At 47.0% G+C, this 18,637-nt stretch overlaps 1 protein-coding gene across 1 annotated transcript in view; it reads left to right on the top strand.

Annotated features, from left to right (window-relative positions):
* Positions 1–682: 682 nt before the first annotated feature.
* FA2H (fatty acid 2-hydroxylase) overlaps positions 683–18,637 on the top strand; it is a 48,877-nt gene continuing 30,922 nt past the window's right edge. The window contains exon 1 of the mRNA XM_037516140.1: positions 683–952. Coding sequence (XP_037372037.1) covers positions 683–952 — 270 coding nt within the window. The remainder of the gene's footprint in view (positions 953–18,637) is intronic.

The following is an 18,637-nucleotide window of genomic DNA, read 5'->3' as shown; positions in this document are numbered from 1 at the left end:
ACAGGGCCTCCCCTGGTGGCGCAGCGGTTGAGCGCTGGGCTGCAAGGCTGCCCATAGCCTCTGCAGCGCATGTTCGTTCCCCGGCCACCGGCGAGGGTCCCACCAAAAAAAAATCACTATTGTGATTGCGGAGTTTAACATAAGTTTTGTGCGGGGTTGGATTGGGGGGAGCGATTTGAGGAGAGGGGACGGGTCAGAGCCTTACTCTAGTGCCCGCCCTGCCTCTCCCCACCCCTTGCCCCCTCCTGTTGTCTGAACGTGGAAAATTCCAAGTTTCTCCCACAGGGCAGCTACAGAAGTTATTCCAGGGGCGATCAGGCCATCGAGGATGTCCGTCTAGACAGCCTTCGGCGACGGGACTTGCGTCGCCTGCGGCCGCCCGCCCGCTCCGCTCTCCTGCTGCGACGGGACCCACCTGGCGGGCGCGCCCTCCACCTGCCCGCGGCCACCTGGCGGGAGGCCCGCCGCCCCGACCAGCCCGGCTCGGGTCGGCCCTGGCCGCCTGCCGGCCAATGGGGACGGGGGGACCCTGCGGCTCGGGCGGTGTCCCGCCGAGGGCCAATGGGCGCGCGGCATGCAAATGAGCAGGTGCGGGGCTGGCGGCTGCCCGCCCGACCCGGCGGCCCCGGCTGGCAGAGGAGGCAGACGCCCCGCTGGGAGCTGCGCGCTCCGCTGTCCCGCCATGGCCCCCGCTCCGCCCCCCGCCGCCTCGTTCTCGCCCGCCGAGGTCCAGCGGCGCCTGGCGGCCGGCGCCTGCTGGGTTCGCTGCGGCGCCCGCCTCTACGATCTCACGGGCTTCGTGCGCCACCACCCCGGGGGTGAGCAGCTGCTGCTGGCCAGGGCTGGCCAGGATGTCAGCGCCGACCTGGACGGGCCGCCGCACCGGCACTCCGCGAACGCACGCCGCTGGCTGGAGCAGTACTACGTGGGCGAGCTGCAAGGAGACCCGCAGGTACAGCAGGGCCGCGGTCACGCCCTCCCCTCTCCCGGCCCCGCTTCGCTCTCCCAGCTCGCCACTCTGAGAGGACCCAAGGGGACAGCCTGCACCCTCACTTCGGTTGCTCGGGTCTTCTCTCAGGTGGCAGGTCACTCCCATGCACGCTTCCAGCTTCCCCTTCTCTCCAGCGGTTCTCCTCTCTGCTGCTTCTATCATCGCCCGAATTCCCCCGCTTCCCACTTGTTCCTTCTGCAGGCTCTGACAGCTGCAACTTGGAACATCTTTTTCCAGCCTCACGCTGCTGTCTCTCCTTCTTGTTCCCCTGTTGGTCTCTCCCTCATTGCAACTGCTCTTCCTTCCTACCTGTCCTCTCCCTACCTCCCTACACCCGCTTTCAAGAGGTCCATCAACCTTACCCACTAGTTTGCATTTCCTGCTATGCACTTATCTTGCAGTAGGACTCCCCTAGGTATCTGGAGAGGTTGGGCTGTGTCTTGGGGAGACTCTGTCCTTTCACTCCTCAGACCTCTCTTTGTTCCTTGTTTTTCGTGCTTGGATGTCAACAAGAGTGACATGACAAGGAGAAATCAGTTATTTGCAGGAAGAAGGGGTTAATACTTCCAGGTGCATGCTGCTATGCAGCACAGGCTGTTCATGGTAGCTAAACCTCTGATCCTGGAGTCAGCCTGGTTATCCCCATCTGAGAATGTGGAAACTGAGCTTCAAAGAGGCATTGCAATTTGTCCAAGGTCAAACAGCTAGTTAGTGGGATGGCCAAGTGCATCTGATTCCAAACTGAGGCTGTCTCGGTCCCAAGGGTCTCTGAGCAGTGAGGTGGCCCCTATACACAGGGCTCCCAGTAGGCTCAGACCAGAGGCAAACCCACTCCTCTGGCCTTAAGGACTAGTGACAGTGGGGCCATAATGGTAAATAAAAACCAGCAGTTGTTGCCTACTTCTTGTTCTTGCTTTCAAGTTGGCCCCAAGTAGTGCATTTGAATGAAAGGACTTGCCTCTCTCCCAGGTGGATCCTCACTGGACCATCTTATCCAATTCTTCATTTAGGCACTCAGTCACTCAGTGCTGCCTCAATGACTGGCAGCACTGGGCTAGGCACAGTGGTCAAAACCATCCTCATGAAGCTAAAAGCTGATGGCAGGGTGTCATACCAATGGCATAGCATGTCCTTTGTGATTCTTAGTATGGAAATCTGGAAAGAGGAGCTCAGGGAGAGCTTTCTTGAGAACATTACAATCACACTGAGGGCCTTGCCATGGAGAGGGCTTGACAGGTGAAGTGTGACCAGGGGGAGCATTCCAGCTGAAGGAAAGCATGGGTGAAGATTCTGAATGGCAAGGATTGGGGTGTGAGAGGAACCAAAGATCAGCTAGGTCTCATGGTGCAGGGCCTCAGAGGCTGTGGCCAGGGTATGGTACTCAGTTCCAAGGAAGATGGAAAGCCAGGGGAGGGATTTGGCAGGGGTGTGGCATGGCCAGATTTGCATCTTTGGGAGAGCACCCCAGCTGCAGAGAAGGAGCAGCGGGAGACCCAGTGGGTGGGAAGAGACCCAGCAGGAGGCCACAACAGTGAGAAGGGTAACAGTTGCTGGAACTGAGGGGCAGGTGGGGAAGACTTTGGGAGATTTCATAGGTAAAATGCCAGGACTCCTCTTGGACTCAGGGGGAGCTCAGTTCAATCTTGGAAGCTGATGTTTGGTGTCAGGTCATAATTATGGGCAGAAGGTTTAGCTCAGAGCAGGAAATAGGAAAGCCTGGGATCAGACTAGATTTCCAGGCTATGAGGACCCGTGAGCCATGCTACACTGTAACTGAGTTCTATAAACAGGAGCAACAGGGAGTACTTTCCCCTTCCAGTGTGATGGTGGTGATGGTGCCGGGAATCTCTCTTGATCCACTGCCTTGGCCCTACCTCCTACCTCTGCTAACAGCCCTGAAATGGGCAGGGTTGGCTTTTGCTTTGCTTTGCTCTTCCTTGCTTGATTCTCAGGAGAACTGAATGAATATTGAGTCCACATTTGTGTCCTACTCATATATTCTCATTTACCCCAAGAGCCCCAGTGTGACCATGTCATAATATCCTTCTATCTGGGCCCAACCTCAGGATGTGGGCCAAACCCATAGCCCATATTCTACCAAGGACCATACTCATCCAACACACCAGTTGTTTTTTGACTTCTGTCTAGAGATTTCTGTTCTGGAAACAAGTACAGTGTTATCTTGAAATCAGGGGTGAGCAGTAGTCAGAGGACAATTCTGTGGCATCTTCCAGAGAGATGCCTTCCTAAGGCGTGAGTGGAGTTGAGGGGTTTCCATGTTCTCACGCTAAGCCATTCTAGTGCCCCAAGCTAACTTCTCCACCTCCTCCTCCCCTGCTGGACTAGGGATGCTGACACCTGTTGCGGTTAGAGCCACCTCTTGTGTGTGAGGAGCAGGAGGGACATTGATGGGGGAGGGGAGCACGATGAGCCATCCCTGCTCCTTTCAGAATGATACTCCAAGCCAGGTCCCTGGAGATGAGCATAATCCTTAAACTCTACTATGATATTTCTAGGGAGAAGCCCTGATCCCATTGTTCCCCTGTTCTCCACTTTGCCACAGTCCCTCTATATACATACTTACACACATTGACACTCACATGTAAAGCAAGTCAAACTTGTTTAAGCCAACATAGTGTGGGGGTAAGACAAGGTCTGCTTTAGACTTGAGGAAGCTGAGCTGCCCGCCTTGAGCAAATGAAAGCAATGTCTGAGCAAGAAGGCCAGGCCCTATTTCCTGCCTCTGCCCCTTAGGGGCCAGTAGGATCAAACTCACTCTGAATTCAAGTAAAAACAGTATTTTTCCCACCTTTATTTACATCATGAATGGGGTATGAAGTTCACTTTTTGAATTGCAGCCAGCACTTTTTAGAAGGAAAGAAGTAGAAAGCAAAGGAAAATCTTTGGATCAAAACTCTTCCCAAGGCCATAGATACTATGTTCCCCAGACTTCAGTTATCCATAGCCCTGTCACAGGTTTTTTTTCCAAATTGGCCTGCCACTCAAACTCTTATGTATCTCTTTAAGTACTCACGCTTTTTCACTTTGCCATTTACACGCCCTAGGCGATAATACCATTGAAATCACAGATTTTCCATGCACTTTAAAATATAGAGCAATAAAAATAAGAAAATCTCATCCCCATATACTCTAAAGTGATCTTAGACACCATCAGTGGAGTAAATATCACATTTTGGAAAACACACAGAACAGAGCTACTTAATCTTGGTGTTCTCTGGATCATTTTCTGGGATTGATGAAAAAGATGAAATTGTGTGTTAAAAATGCACAGTGGTGCATTTTTCTGATGAGAGCTGCAGCTGTCATCTGTCCAACCAGAATCCTTTCCTCACCCAAACCTGCCTCCAAGAGGTTTATAATCGTGAAGCAACAGCTGGTACTTCCCTGTCACACACACACACACACACCTCAAGGGGTCCTTCCTAGGCCAACATCTGACCATGCCCCTCAGTAAGAGCCCTCTGATAGAGAAGACCCTGAAGCAGGTGAGCCTTGATCTCAGCTACTGATGATGGGGTAATCCTATGTTTGAAGGTCTCTGGGTTCCACATCCTTATCTCACAGGCACGTCTGTCTCTGGAGAGCTGAGAAATCCTCCTATTCTACCACATGTGGTTCTGCCAGGCTTTGGGGTCTAGCTGTTCTGAGCTTCAGGGCTGGAGTAAATGGGGATGAACAATTGGGAGGAGATCCATATGCTGGAAGACATGGGGTTTCCTCTCCACCCCAGACTCTGGAACGTGTTGAGTGCAGCCCAACTTAGAAAGCTGCTCTGAGCTAAGAACTCAGAGAGAAGCAGTGCTTTGGGGAGTTTACCCAAACACTCCCTGCCCCACTGAAGAGCAGAAGGAGGCGAGAATTTTGCCAGCTGAAAGGGGTTGAGCCCTTGTTACCCTACAAAAAGGCATCCCAGTTGAGCCTGACTGACTAATCAGCAGCCACCATCTTTCACTATCTACCAGGGACTTTGAGCTCTGGTCTGCATGGTGCCAGGCAAGTGTTAGCTGGAGGGTGAACAGAAGATCTGGTGATAGAGCATCCAGGGAGCAGGTCACTGTGTTTCCATGTGGCACCAGGATAAACACAGGATCCAGGAGTCCTCCAGGTGTGACCCCAGAATTCAGTGAATTAAGGGGCTTCGAGACCCAAATTGAAGGGAAGGTCAGAAGTTAGGACTCTCTGGGGGAAATAAAAATAAACAAATGGAAACCCCCTTATCTTTTGAAACATTTCCAGGAAGATTCCAAAGTATTGACTGAGCAGCATCCTTCATCTTCCCTTTCCTTATTTATTTTTATGCCACACACTCGTTGCTGGCTCATATGTTATCCTCATTTATTTTGACAGGTGGATGATACTTACTGCTCTTTTCTTTCTGTAACCCACCACGACACTGAAACTGCCCTTGCCAGGGTCATCAAGGTGGGACCATCAAGGTGGGATAATCACCTTGATAAGCACATAGTCAGTTCTTACCCGATCTTACCTGGCCTGGCATAGGGTACTCACTGCCTCCTCCTTGCTATGCTTTCTCCATGGGGGTTTCTGGATACCACACCCTTTTGGTCTTCCATCTGTATTAGTTTTCTATCACTGCTGTCATGAATTACCTCATACTCAGTGACTTAGAGCAATACAAATGAATTCTCTTGCAATACTGGAGTAGGTCTGATGTCTAAAAGGAGTCAGGGAAGCCTTCCTTCTGGGAGCTCTAGAGGGAAACTGTTTTCCTGCCTATTTTAGCCTTAAGATGCTGCTGGTATTCCTTGGCTTGTAGCCACGGCCAATAATTGGAGTGCTCAGACCTTTGTCCTCACTGTATCTCCTCTGATGCTGACTCTTCTGCCTCTCCCTTTATCACCCAAGTAATCTGTCACTGCTCCTCTGAGTAACCTTTGCCTTTTCATCACTGTAGACGAGAGGAGAGAAAACTACCATTTGCAAGGGGCACTGAGGCTTTGAGCAGCAACCAAGTAAAATCAGTAATTGAGGCAGACAGGGAACAAAGGGGGTTGTGGTTTTGGAGCTCCTGCAAAAATGGCAGATATTGGAACAGAAAAATAAACAGTACCAGTTTAAACACACACTCTCATGTATTTCTACACACACACACACACACAAAAACCCTCCTATGTCGAGATTATCTGTGTTTTCCTTACTCATAATAGCCAGTGTCTCCACTGCCACTCCACTCTGTCCTGGAGAATCCAAAGCCAGTGAAAGGCATGTTCTCCCTATCTCAAGGTCCTGCAGAGTCCACAGAGTCCCTTTCACTGTCAGGTAACATAGCCACAAGTTGTAGGCACTGGGACATAGCCCTCGGAGGGGTGTATTATACTAGCTACTTCCCCACCTGTCCCCCTGGTCATTGCTTCTTGTTCTCCATTGGTAGTTTCTCCTGCCTCTAATTTCTCAAAAAGTGTGTACAACTTAAGTGGAATCATACAGTGTGTACTCAGCTGGACTGCTGCTTTCATGCAGCGCTACGGGAAATTAACTTAACATTTTCACATTCTGAACAACAGTGGTCCCATCACCTACCCTGCCCTAGACCACCCACAGGCAGTTGAAGGGGAAAAGTGGGGAGTAACTGGAAAAAGCAGAGCCAGTGTTTGGACAGACTGATCCTCAGGAGCCTCGTTCATCTTCCTCCTGGGACATCTGCCCATGGCTGCCCTGCTTATTTGCAATCTCCTGGGTGGCTCTCAGGAGAGCCAATGCCTCCTCGTTATGCTACAGCAGTTTTCCTACTGCTCAGTGGCTCCCCGTTTTCCTACTGCTACTGCTCAGTGGCTCCCCGTTGTCACATCCCTTAACTGCAGCTCAGATGCTTCTCCTGACCTCTCCATCTAGAACTGATTCTTTCCTTCTCCCAAATTCTTCTAGCATTTTGCCTGTCTCTGCATTCCAACATACGTTCATAATGCTCTTCTTATTCATTGCATTTGCACATCTTGTCTACTAAACCGGAAACTTACTCTTTCCTTTGTCTTGTCATGCAAATTTCTCCAAAGCATGTAGTCTTTAAAGAGTGGTTTTTTCCTCCAGTTGCTGCTCATCTAAGATGGCTAAAGATTCCAACAGCTACTCACCCCACCCACTCTTGCTCTTCAGTAGAAAAAGAACTGTCATGACAATGAAATAGGAGTACAGCTTTCACCCATTATCTAAAAGTAGAACCTTCCTACCTGGCATTACCTGGCAGGCTTAATTTTGGGTCTGAGAATGATGCTGTTACCATTATTTCTTATTTGTATTATGCTGTTATTATTTTACTACATATTTATATGGAGTAATTTTTTAGCATACCCAGACCCCAAAACAACCTAGCAGATCATCCCAAATAGGAATGCCCTGCATTCGGAGAGCGAGGGAAACCTGAGTAGCAAACCTGAGCAGCACATGTAAAGTTTATCCTTGAGAAACACAGAGCTCATACTCAGAATTTTGTGTTGGGAAGCGTTGTCCCAAAGCATAATTATCCAAACACTTTGTTTTCTTACCTTGATTGTATATTGCAAGCTATTTAAAGCACCAGATGAACAAACTTGACAGAATTTGTTTTCACATGTAATATTGAACTACAAAGCATACAGAATGTCTTAAAGTGCTGTCCTAGGAAAACTAGTAACCAGAAATTCCATTGCTGCGAGTCCATGTGACTACACACGTAGAGGGAACCATACAAACTACAACAAACTGGGTTGATAATTACCTAAGTAAATTACTGGTAACTTCTCCTTTAAAAGGAATAGAATTCTAGTTCCCTACAGTCTTCTGTGCCTAAAAGAACTTTTTTGACTTTGCTTAGTGTCATATGATGCTCGGATTTCCTACTGGAAAATGGAATCGGAATTTTTAGGGAATCTCTAAGAAGGGCAAGTTTTAGTTTTTTTTTTTTTTTTTTTTTTTTTATAGAGGCATGCTTTTATTTATTTGTTTGCTGGTTTGTTTGTTTGTTTTGTTTATACATGCACTGGGTACAGTCAGAAGCGCGGGAGGGTGAGAGAATTCACCAGAGCCAGAGCGGGGAGCAGAGCAGGCAGAAGGACCGAAGTACACTGCTGAGGGGAGCAGCGGGCGGCAGGAGAGGTCTGCGCGCCATGTGGGACCCTCCTCCGGTGGCCGGGGAGCAGCCGGGGATAGAACCGGCGCCACAGAGGCCGCGGGCAGCTTCGCAACCCAGCGCTCAACCGCTGTGCCACCGGGGAGGCCCACAAGTTTTAGTTTTATGAATGCTAAATTTAATCACCCACTTAATTGTTAATAAACAGCCCCTGCTCTTATATAATAATGGCAGTCTAAGAAATAGGCATCATTTATCTACCCTCAACTACTTAAGTCAGTTCAAGGCCCACACTCTGAGACTGGCTGCCGGGGAGGAAAACACGTAGCACCTATGCTGGACTGAATAGATATTCAGTAGACATTTTCCCATCAATTTTTATTTGAACCCTTAAGGTCGGTGGGCAGGTAGATGGCAGTCCTCCCACTGCATAGGTGAGACACCTGTAACCCTGAGAGGTGATACAGATCTCCAGGTGCCCCGTATTCCTGTGCACACCCATTAGAGATGAATCTTAGGCATCAGATTAAATCAAAGGGGAGCAAATGCATTTCTATGGGGCTTAAGAGGGACAGGATACAGGTGGGGTTCCCTCTAATCCTTCTGATTGGGCTGAAGTCAAGCCTCTGGGGACAGAAGAGTTCTGAATCTGAATATGTTTGCTTTCTGGACCTGTGAACAACCTCCACCTTCTAGGATGACATGTGGACATGTGTGCATGCATGGGAGGAAGGTTCCCAGAGGGGAGCAGGCTCTCCTTGCCCTGACATGTGACCTGTTACCTGCACATTTAGTTAATTATTAATCAGTGGGTCAAACACTCCAGCCTCCTGGCAGCTGCCCTTCCATCCATTGTAGGGCTGGAGGTCAGAGTATGTGATGGGGTGATGTGTTGACTTGAGAGTCTCATCCAGTTCACAGGTACCTGGAGGATCTTTGTTTGCTGCAGCTGTACCCTAAAGCCTTTAATTTGGACATTTTTGTTTAGCCAGCCAGAGAGGTACTTTCTTTGTGAGCAACAGAACCTGTGAATCACCCCAAATCTGTAGGAACCTGAGGTAATAATTATCCATAGCCCCCGGAATGTTCCCTGAGGGGCCTGATGTTCTGGAGGGGAATCTGAATTGTGCAGAGGTCATTCTCGTCTGATCAGAGCACCATGGAGGAGTAGGGGGTGCCCAGGAGTGGACAGTGCCTGTCTCTTCCATTCAGTGTGGAGAGGTGAGGGATGCTGGATCAAGAAAACAGCTGATAAGCTAAGGTTCCTGTCTGCTTTGTCCTGGTGTATCTTGGAGGGGCCATTCTGGACCAGATGGCTTTGTAGGGCCTTCCTTATCTCCTTCTTCACAAATGTGCCATGGGTGGCAATGTGCCATTTTTTCACCAGTACTTGATGGGAGTTCCTGAAGGGAAACACCTAGAAGGGTGCAGCACACCACCAATTCCAAGTCCTATGTGGACAAAATAGAGCAATTCTCCAGGACTCAGGGCCCCTGTCCCTTTGCTATTAGCAGGACAGTCGTGCAGAGCTTCAGCTCAGTCTTCAGCCTTCCAGTCCTGATCCTTCCAGGACTGGAGTCACAGCCAAGCTGCAGAAGTGACCCTCTAAGGGAAAGGGGGAATTTTCAAAGCCCCCTCTTTCTAGCGTTCCCTTGTTTCTGTCCTTTCAGAAGCATCATTAAGGATGTGCTGGTGACACATTTCTGTTCATCAAACAGATTTAAGAGCAGAATCTTTAGCTAAAGGGGCAGGGACCTCTTGCTTCCTCCTCCACAACTTACAACTCTGGGTGGAGCTGGAACTGAAACCAGTCCATCAGCCTTTGGGGTGTTGCTCCCCATTGCAGGAAAGGCACATTTCAGCAGTAGGGCTTTCCTCATGGTGTGCCAGGTCTGACCCGGTGAGAGAAGGATGTGGGTGTGATGTGTTCAGTATGTGGAAGAGGAAGAAGACAGTGTCCTGAATGTAACCCAGGAAGTATGTATGTGCACATGTCATCAAGAGATGATGGAGAAACTCCCTATAGAAATACATGAATCCTGGAGTTCAAACTCTTGATTCCAAGCTCTTCAAGTGTCTTCTCTATGCCAGACTTTGTGCCCAGAAGAGGAAGAAAGTTCCAAACTAGATGTCAGGGGCCTAGACCTGATCTGGAAGAACATACCAGGATTCAGGGGGAGAGGGGATGACCCAATGGGACAAGGGACATAAGAGAGGCCTGGACTTTGGTACCGAGCAAGTCAGCCAGTGGCAAGGGTGCATTTTGCAGCGAGCCACTGGGCTTGGAATCTCACATGCAGCCAAGATCTTGTGGCCTTCAGGTGGTCCCACCTGGGATGCTCAGTAAGGGCTGGAAAGAACCTGGTTCAAGTCTACTGAGTGCCTGAGTTCAGTTTAATTGATATTAATGAATGCTCAGTAATCTGCATTTTTTTAAAGATTTATTTATTTATGCATACAAGAACTGGGGTACAGGCCAGAGATGCCAGGGGTGTGTGTGAGAGGATTCACCAGAAACAGAATGGGGAATTGACTGAAATGGCAGATTGACTGAAATACACTGCTGAAGGGAGCAGCAGGCGAGACAGGAGAGGTCTGCTGCGCCATGTGGGTCAGCTCCCTGGCTGGGGATCAAAATCCTGCTGCAGTGGCTGTGGATAGCTTCATAGTGCTGAGACTTAACCCCTTGCGCCACAGGGAGGTGCAGTAATCTGCATTTTATTAGAAAGAGTGGTCAAAGGTTAATCACATTCAACACTTTTAATCAAGGGGAAAATATTCCAGTGAATTAAAATTAGACTCTAGACGTTATCATCATAATTTTCCTTGTCATCATAACCACACATGAACATAGTTTACAAAAATTTACATAGTTAAAAGGAATGGGCAAAAAAAGTGGAGTGTCCCTCCCAGTCCAGTCCCTATATAAAAACCATCAATTTCTTATTATCCTCACCAAAGTATTCTATACACATACACATATGTTATTCTTTTTCCCATACAAAGGAATCATATGATACTGCTTTGCTTTTTTCATCTAACGACATACTTTATACTTCTTTCCATATCAGCAATACAGGTTTGCTTCATTCTTCTAAATGGTTATCCTGTTTCTGGTTTTTTCTTATTGTACAACCTAATAATCACCTCACAGACATATGCAAAGGTTATGATGACAAATTGTAAGTTGATAGTTATTGCCACATTGCCCTAGAATGAGGTTTACTAATTTAAATTTCTTCCAGAAGCATCTAAGGATCCCTATTTTTCCACACCCTCATCAAAATTGTGTGTTCCCAGTATTTTTAATCTTTACCAATGGGTGAAAAAACCTGCTCCTTGTTTAAATCTCTATTTTTAAGGAGTATGAGAGGGACCTAATGTTTTTTCATATTTTTCTAAACTATTTGGACTTTTTTGACTTATCTGCCTGCTCAGATTCTTTGGCCATATTTCTATTGGATAGTTGATCTTTTTCTTATTGATTTGTAATCACTGCTTACATTTAAAGGATATTAGCCCATTTCCCATTATACATGACTATTTGTCCTCCAATTTTTGTCTTTTAATTTGTTCAATATTTTTCTTCCACTTAAACCCTCACAATTTCCATATAATAAAAGATATCAAATTTTATTATTCTTATACCACCTTTAAGATTTAAGAAAAAGAAAAATATCATGAATAATACCCATCTAATTTTATGCTTAATAATTGTTGCCTCTTCTTGCTTAAGTGTATTACCTACCTGGATTATGTTTGGTATAAGAAGCAAAATATAGATTATTTTGGGTTTATATTTTTTCCAGATGTCCTACTGGTTATCCCAGTAGATTCATTTACCACTGATTTTAAAAACACCTTTATCACACATTAATAACTCACAAATATATTTTGTTCTATTGTTGGACTTTTTTCTATACCAATAAAATTACTCATTTTTTACTAGGTTTTTGCCATTAGGTTTTGTTTTGTTTTGTTTTCCATTCTTCTGTTTCATCCAAGATTCTGCTTCTACTTGCTTCACTAAAAAAAAAAAATGCAGAACAGGAGCTGAGTTTATTTCTAGTCATGTTGCTGATCTTGGGGACTTTCAGAGGCTGAGGCTGCTTGGTATGCCCTGACCCAGAGATCTTTTGGCTGAAGTAGGGAAGAGGCAGCTCAGGGAAGCCCACGCAAGCCACAGGCCCCATGGGAGGATCCAAAGTGGGTGTCCAAGCGGTCATGGAATGGCAGCAATTTCAGCTGGGAATGCAAGGATGGGGGGGTGCTGTGGAGGGAGCATCGGGAATAGGCCTTGCCACTGGAACTCAGCTCGTGGGTGGGTTCTGTGTACCTTTCCTGCATTGTGTCCACAGTCTGTTGCTGGAGGAGGGGCGTGCAGGTCAAGTTCTGTGTAAATGCAAGTCACTGCAGGCTAGGAGAGCAGACAAGCAACTGTATTTTCTAACAAAAAATCTGTGCTTCTTTCCAAGCCTTGTAAATCTCAAACTTCTTGTCCTTCTGACCAAGGAAACTGAAAACTTGTTTCCTCACCTGGATACTTGTTCTTTTCATCAAAATTGAATGGGAAGCTTATTAAAAATAGATTCCTGGGACTTTCTGGATCATGGAAATGTTCTTCATCTTGATTTGGGCATTGCTACAGGAGGCGTAATTGTCAAAAACTTCACCAACTGTACACTCACGATTGGTGATTTTTTACTAATGAAAATCATACCATTTTTTTTAAAAGGAAGACAGATCAAATTAATTCATATTTAGTAATAATTCCTAAGGGTATAACCTCACAACTGCAAGAGTTAGATGTTAATATATACAGGTCTCTTAAGGTTGCAATTAAAAAAAAAATAGAATGTGAATGATAATATGTAGGTTTGGGGATGTGTTTAGTTGACATACTTTCTACTTAATTCCTATTTAAATCTTTTCATAATAGAGTGTTGGGGAAACTCTAAGTAGTTACATTGTGGCTATCCCTCACAGAAATGTTCTTAAAGGGTGAGTGGAAAAATAAGGACGAGTCCATGATGGCTCCAGACAGGGGACATCACAGTGCTCGTGGCACTGTATTTCCCAGAGCGGCTGTAACAAAGTACCACCCACTGGGTGGCCTAAAACAACAGAAGGTGATTCTCTCACTGTTCTAGAGGGTGCAGAGTCTGAAATCAAAATCTTGGCAATGTTTGTTCCTATTGGAGGCTGTACAGTACTACCTGTTTCTTATCTCTTTCCTAGCTTCAGGTGGGCCAGGCCAGCAGTCCTTGGCTTGTAGATATATCCTTCTAGCCTCACCTCAGCCACCGTTTGCACAAAAGGACTCTTCCCTGTTTTTCCATATCCCTATCAGTCCATTTCTTTTCATTTTTTTTTTTTAATATTTATTTATTTATTTATTTATACAAGCACTGGGTACAGTCAGAAGTGCGGGAGGGTGAGAGAATTCACCAGAGCCAGAGTGGGGAGCAGAACAGGCAGAAGGACCGAGGTACACTGCTGAGGGGAGCAGCGGGCGGCAGGATAGGTCTGCGCGCCATGTGGGAGCTTCCTCCGGTGGCCAGGGAGCAGCCAGGGATCGAACCGGTGCCGCAGAAGCTGCAGGCAGCTTCGCAACCCAGTGCTCAACCGCTGCACCACCAGGGAGGCCCCCCATTTCTTTTCATCTTTTAAGGACACAAGTCCTATGGGATTTAGACCCTACCCTAATCCAGTATGGCCCCATCTTAACTTGATTGCATCTGCAATAAATTTAGAGCCCACCCTCTTTCCAAATAAAGTCACACATAAGGTTGCAGGTAGACATGAATGGGGGTTCATGCAGGGAAGGGGTGTGTTTCCTCTCAGTATAAATATCACTAAATAGCGCTGTCACTCCAACAGCCTAGGCATCCATGAATATGATACGCGGTGGAGATTGCTGTTGTGTCTCAGAAGAATGACTCTAGTAGAGACAGATCCCGATTTTGAAGACTTGTGAAAAGTCCGATGGTTCATTTAGGTGAAAAAACACACATGTAACTAAATTTAAAAATTAACATGTGTGTGTGAAATAGATTCTTGAGCCACTCCCCAAATCTATAAAATCAGAATCTCTGGAGGCAAGACCCCAGAAATCTGTATTGTTTTTCTATTATTTGAGCTTTATTTTTAAATTATCTCAGACTTAGAGAAAAGCACAAAGTACTTTTTACAGAAAAAATACAAAAAGTACAAAGAACACAAAAAATACATGCTTAACCTCACTTGCTTACCATTTTTTCTCTTCTCTCTCTCTCTCTCTCTCTCTCTGTTTGTGTAATATTTTTTGAACAGGGTGCTGTGACTGAGTGATAGCTACAGCTTTGATTTAGGTGGTCAGGGAAAGCTTGCCTGAGGAACTGATATCTGATGGATAAGGAGTTGTCATAGGCAAGATGGGTATATAACATTCCAGGCAGAGGCAACAGCCAGTGCAAAGGTCCTGGAGTATGAGTGGATTTGACGACATCAGGAATCCCAAAGGAAGCTCTGGTGTCACTGGAGCATTATAAGTGAGGGGAGGTGAAGTGTGAGGTAAGTGAGGAGGTGAGCAGAGTGTCCCTCACCAGGGCACATGGATCATTGTAGGGAGTTAGAATTTATTCTGAGAATAATGGACAGCCCCTAGAGGCTCTTTAGCAGAAGATCGACAAAGTTGATGTATTGTTTATGAGGTGGGTTTGGCTGTCACATGGAGGGTAGATTGAAAGAGGCCAGCATGGAAACAACTTGCTGATGGATTAGATGTTGGGAGTAAGGGAAAGAGGAATTGAGGATTGACCCTGGGGTTTTATAATAAGCAACTGGGTAGTTTGATTTATGGAAATGATGAATTTAAGATGGGCGCCGAAGTTTGGGATAGGACAAATTTGGGGGTTATTTTAGATTTGAGGCACCAAGAAAACACCCAGGTAGAGAGTACACACAGTAGCAGAATATCTGGACTGTTCAAAATGGTAGCCACTAGCCCCATTTAAATTTAAATTAATTAAAATAAAAGAAGGGGGTTAAGAGCGGTATGGTACCTCCAATTCCCTGGAAGCTTCCACTACTCCATGACTGAATTCCTAATAGAACCCTATCTGTCATAATACAAACATCACATTTGACTGCTCTAGAGTGAAAATTTGTACCACCACCACCAAATTTGTATGTTAAATTCTACCCACCCCACCACAATGTAGTGGTATTTGAAAATGAAGCCATTGGGAGTGCTTAGGTCATGAGGATGGAGCCCTCATGAATTGGATTAGTGCTCTGCAGAAGTAACCCCAGACAGCAACCTCTTACTTTCTGCCATATGGTGACATAGCAAGATGGCCGTCAAGGGCTGAGGAAATGGGTTTCACCAAACACCAGATATGCCGATACTTTCATCTTGGACTTCCCAACATCTGGAACTATGGGGAATAAATGTATGTTGCTTATAAACTATCCAGATTATGGCAATTTGTTGTAGAAGCCCAAATGGTCTAAGGCAGAAGTAAATTGTTTTTGGGCAAAAATGAAATTAAAATAAAAATCCTGGGCCTCCCCGGTGGCGCAGCGGTTGAGCGCTGGGTTGTGAAGCTGCCCGCATCCCCTGCGGTGCCAGTTCGATCCCTGGCTGCTCCCCGGCCACTGGAGGAGGGACCCGCATGGCGTGCAGACCTCTCCTGCCGCCTGCTGCTCCCCTCAGCAGTGTACTTCGGTCCTTCTGCCTGCTCTGCTCCCCGCTCTGGCTCTGGTGAATTCTCTCACCCTCCCGCGCTTCTGACTGTACCTAGAGCTTGTATAATAAATAAATAAATCTTTAAAAAAAATAAAAAATAAAAATCCTGTTCAGTCACTCCAGTCATTTTTCAAGTACTCAGTAGGCACCTGTGGCAGCACAGACCCAGAACATTTCATCATTGCAACAGGTTCTTTTGGGCAGCTACAGGTTCTTTTGGGAACTGTGGTCCAGAGGATGTAGTCATTTTTCTTTGGTGTAATTCTAACTTTCTAACCTGGTCATTCTAGCCCAGAAAACTGGTGTCTCTGTGTCAGTCACAAATGGCTGCTTCTTGTCCCTCTGCTTGACCACACAGATCGTATGATTGAGATGTCTCTGACCCAGGCCGCATCAGACAGGCCCTGACCGCAGCAGAATGACTTATTCCAGGGTTGTTCAAGGACGTCCTCCCCTGGGGCTAAGTCACCTTCAGAATGACAAGTATAAAACATGGAGTACATACAGGCTGTCACTACAGGGAGGCACGGGAAGGACTGGGGCCCACTGGAGCCTGATAGTTTAGGAAATGTGCAGTGGATCTGGAAATTGCCAGGTCAAATGAGAGTGACAAAGAAGACTTGGGCTTCAAGCCTACCAGTCTTGTGTTCTAGAATTCAGCATGCTACCCAAGACATAATATCACATCATAAATATCAGCTCTAAATGGGAGAAAAGTCCATGGCCAGGCAGGAGGAGAGGGAATTGTTTGAATCAGTAAAAAGAAGTAGATATACAGGTTTTTGTTAGTGGGTTTTTGTTAATGGGTTTCTTGGTTTTGTTTACAAAGCAATCCAGTGACTTATTGTTGTTGGAAACTAAGCTATTTGCATTTTTTGGTAAACAAGGATGAAGCTGTAATTTTTTTTCTTTTTTAAATTATTAGATCATAAAAAGAGGAATCTAATAATCTATAGGGAATATTGCCTCTGGAATACTGGTATATGAATAGTGAAAATCAGTGGTCTCATTCTCTTTTAAAAAAAAACAGCGGAAAACAGTCCAGTGAGAGTTATCCTGACAGACTGGAGTGTTGCCTGACAGTTCTGAAATTATTATAGAAGTTGGCTGAGTGAAGAGAGCATATATGTTAGAGTTAGTATATTTTCCTTGTGCATAACATTCTATAAGCCTGCCTTGTTGTCTGAGTCTTGAGAAAACAGTGTAGAAATGTCCCATCCAATCTGTAGACGGTTCAGGCTTGAGAAACTGATTTCTTGCTATTGGGGGCTGCTCCTCAAAGTTAAAGTCAGAAGCAAACCCGCCCACCAAGCAGCCAGTGCAGGCAGGACCAAGAGTGGGCCTGCTTGGTCCTCCCTAACCGGGCCACACCCTGACTCCAGGCTTCCAACGAGATGTTTTTCTCCCACTGATTCAGATGCCCTAGTCCCAAGGCCCATTTGGCTTTCTTAGCAAACACCCTGCAAGCCACTGAAACTGTTGGTACCTTCCTGGATATGACGCTGTCAAGCTGAGGTCAGAGGCTAAAGGGGAGAGTATACATGGGTGCAGGCTGTCCCAGGCAGGATTTGGTAGAGAATCGAGTTAACAGCCTGAAAACTTGTGGGGGCATTTTGGTGAGCTGTGAGCAGCAATTTAGTATTTTCAAACCACTGGCCACTGGTCCCCATTTTTTATATCCCGGATTGCCCCCCTCCACTGGCTTCCGCTTCCGGTGACCAGGTGGCTGGTGATGTCATCAACAGGGGCATATGTTGTGAGAAGCGAGGCCGGGATCAGGTGGCTGGGGCTCCGCATCCCCACGTGTCCTGAGCACAGAAGTTGGTCTCAGCTCAGGCGTGAGTTTCCTGATCAATTTTCTCCTTTCCTTTCTTTTCCCTGCCATGAATGCAGGGCCTTGGGCCAGCAGGACTAGCCTGGCAGCGGCTGTGGGGCGTGCTTGCGGAGTTGTTTGATTTGTCACTTGCCAGGTATGGGTTTTGTTTTGCTTTTAGGGTAGGTTTGGCATTTTTCAAATATGTAACCTATCATATATTCTGTATATTTATAGTATATCAATATTGATGTAGATTTACGTATTTAAATAGAAAACCAGGGTAGGCCAGGCAGAGGGTAGCTTGTTAGAGACGGAAGAAGCAGAGGCTGCTACCCACCTTTTAGCCCAAGTTTCTAGCTGCCCAAAATAACCAGCTCCCAGGAGATTCCCTGGGGACCTCGGGGATGGCTTGTTCACACAGAAGGCTTTGCCCCAAAGACTCTCCAAGACCCTGGGTGCCTATAGGGCCCCAGCCCTTTTCTCTTTCTCTGGGCGCCTGCGCCTTCTTATCAGCCCTGGGCTGCCCAGGTGTGCTGAGACACTGGAGCCCCCACTTTTCACTGGGCCTTCAGGGCCTGGGGGCAGCTGGACACAGGGCCTGGGGCACCATTTCATTTCAGAAAAAGGGTATTCAGGCCAAACCCAGACTTCGGGATAAAAGGCCATCTGTCCATCCCTCGGTGCCCAGCCCCACTGTCCCAAACAACATTCCTTTATGCCGGCTCCCCGCCCCCCGCCCCCCACCCTCAGCACACTGCCTCCTTTCACGCCCTGCTTGGGCGGCTTGTTTGCCATGCAGAGTGCAGTCTCTCTCTTGTTCTTCTCTTTTCTCTTCCCTCCATGCACCCTCTGAGCAAACCTTCTCTGGAGAGCACAGAGTCTGGGGCACTGGAGGAAACCCAGGCTTCAGAGCATCTGGGGAGTCCCAGGAACATGTGCAGAGGGGGTCGCATGGAGAACCTTAGTGGGAACAGCCCTGGGTTCCTGGCTGGCTCTTCAAAAACCATTGGTGAG

This window comes from Talpa occidentalis, unplaced genomic scaffold (genome assembly GCF_014898055.3).
Source record: "Talpa occidentalis isolate TD23 unplaced genomic scaffold, MPIMG_talOcc4v2.1 talOcc4.17, whole genome shotgun sequence".
NCBI lineage: Eukaryota > Metazoa > Chordata > Mammalia > Eulipotyphla > Talpidae > Talpa > Talpa occidentalis.
This window is presented reverse-complemented; position numbering and strand designations above follow the sequence as displayed.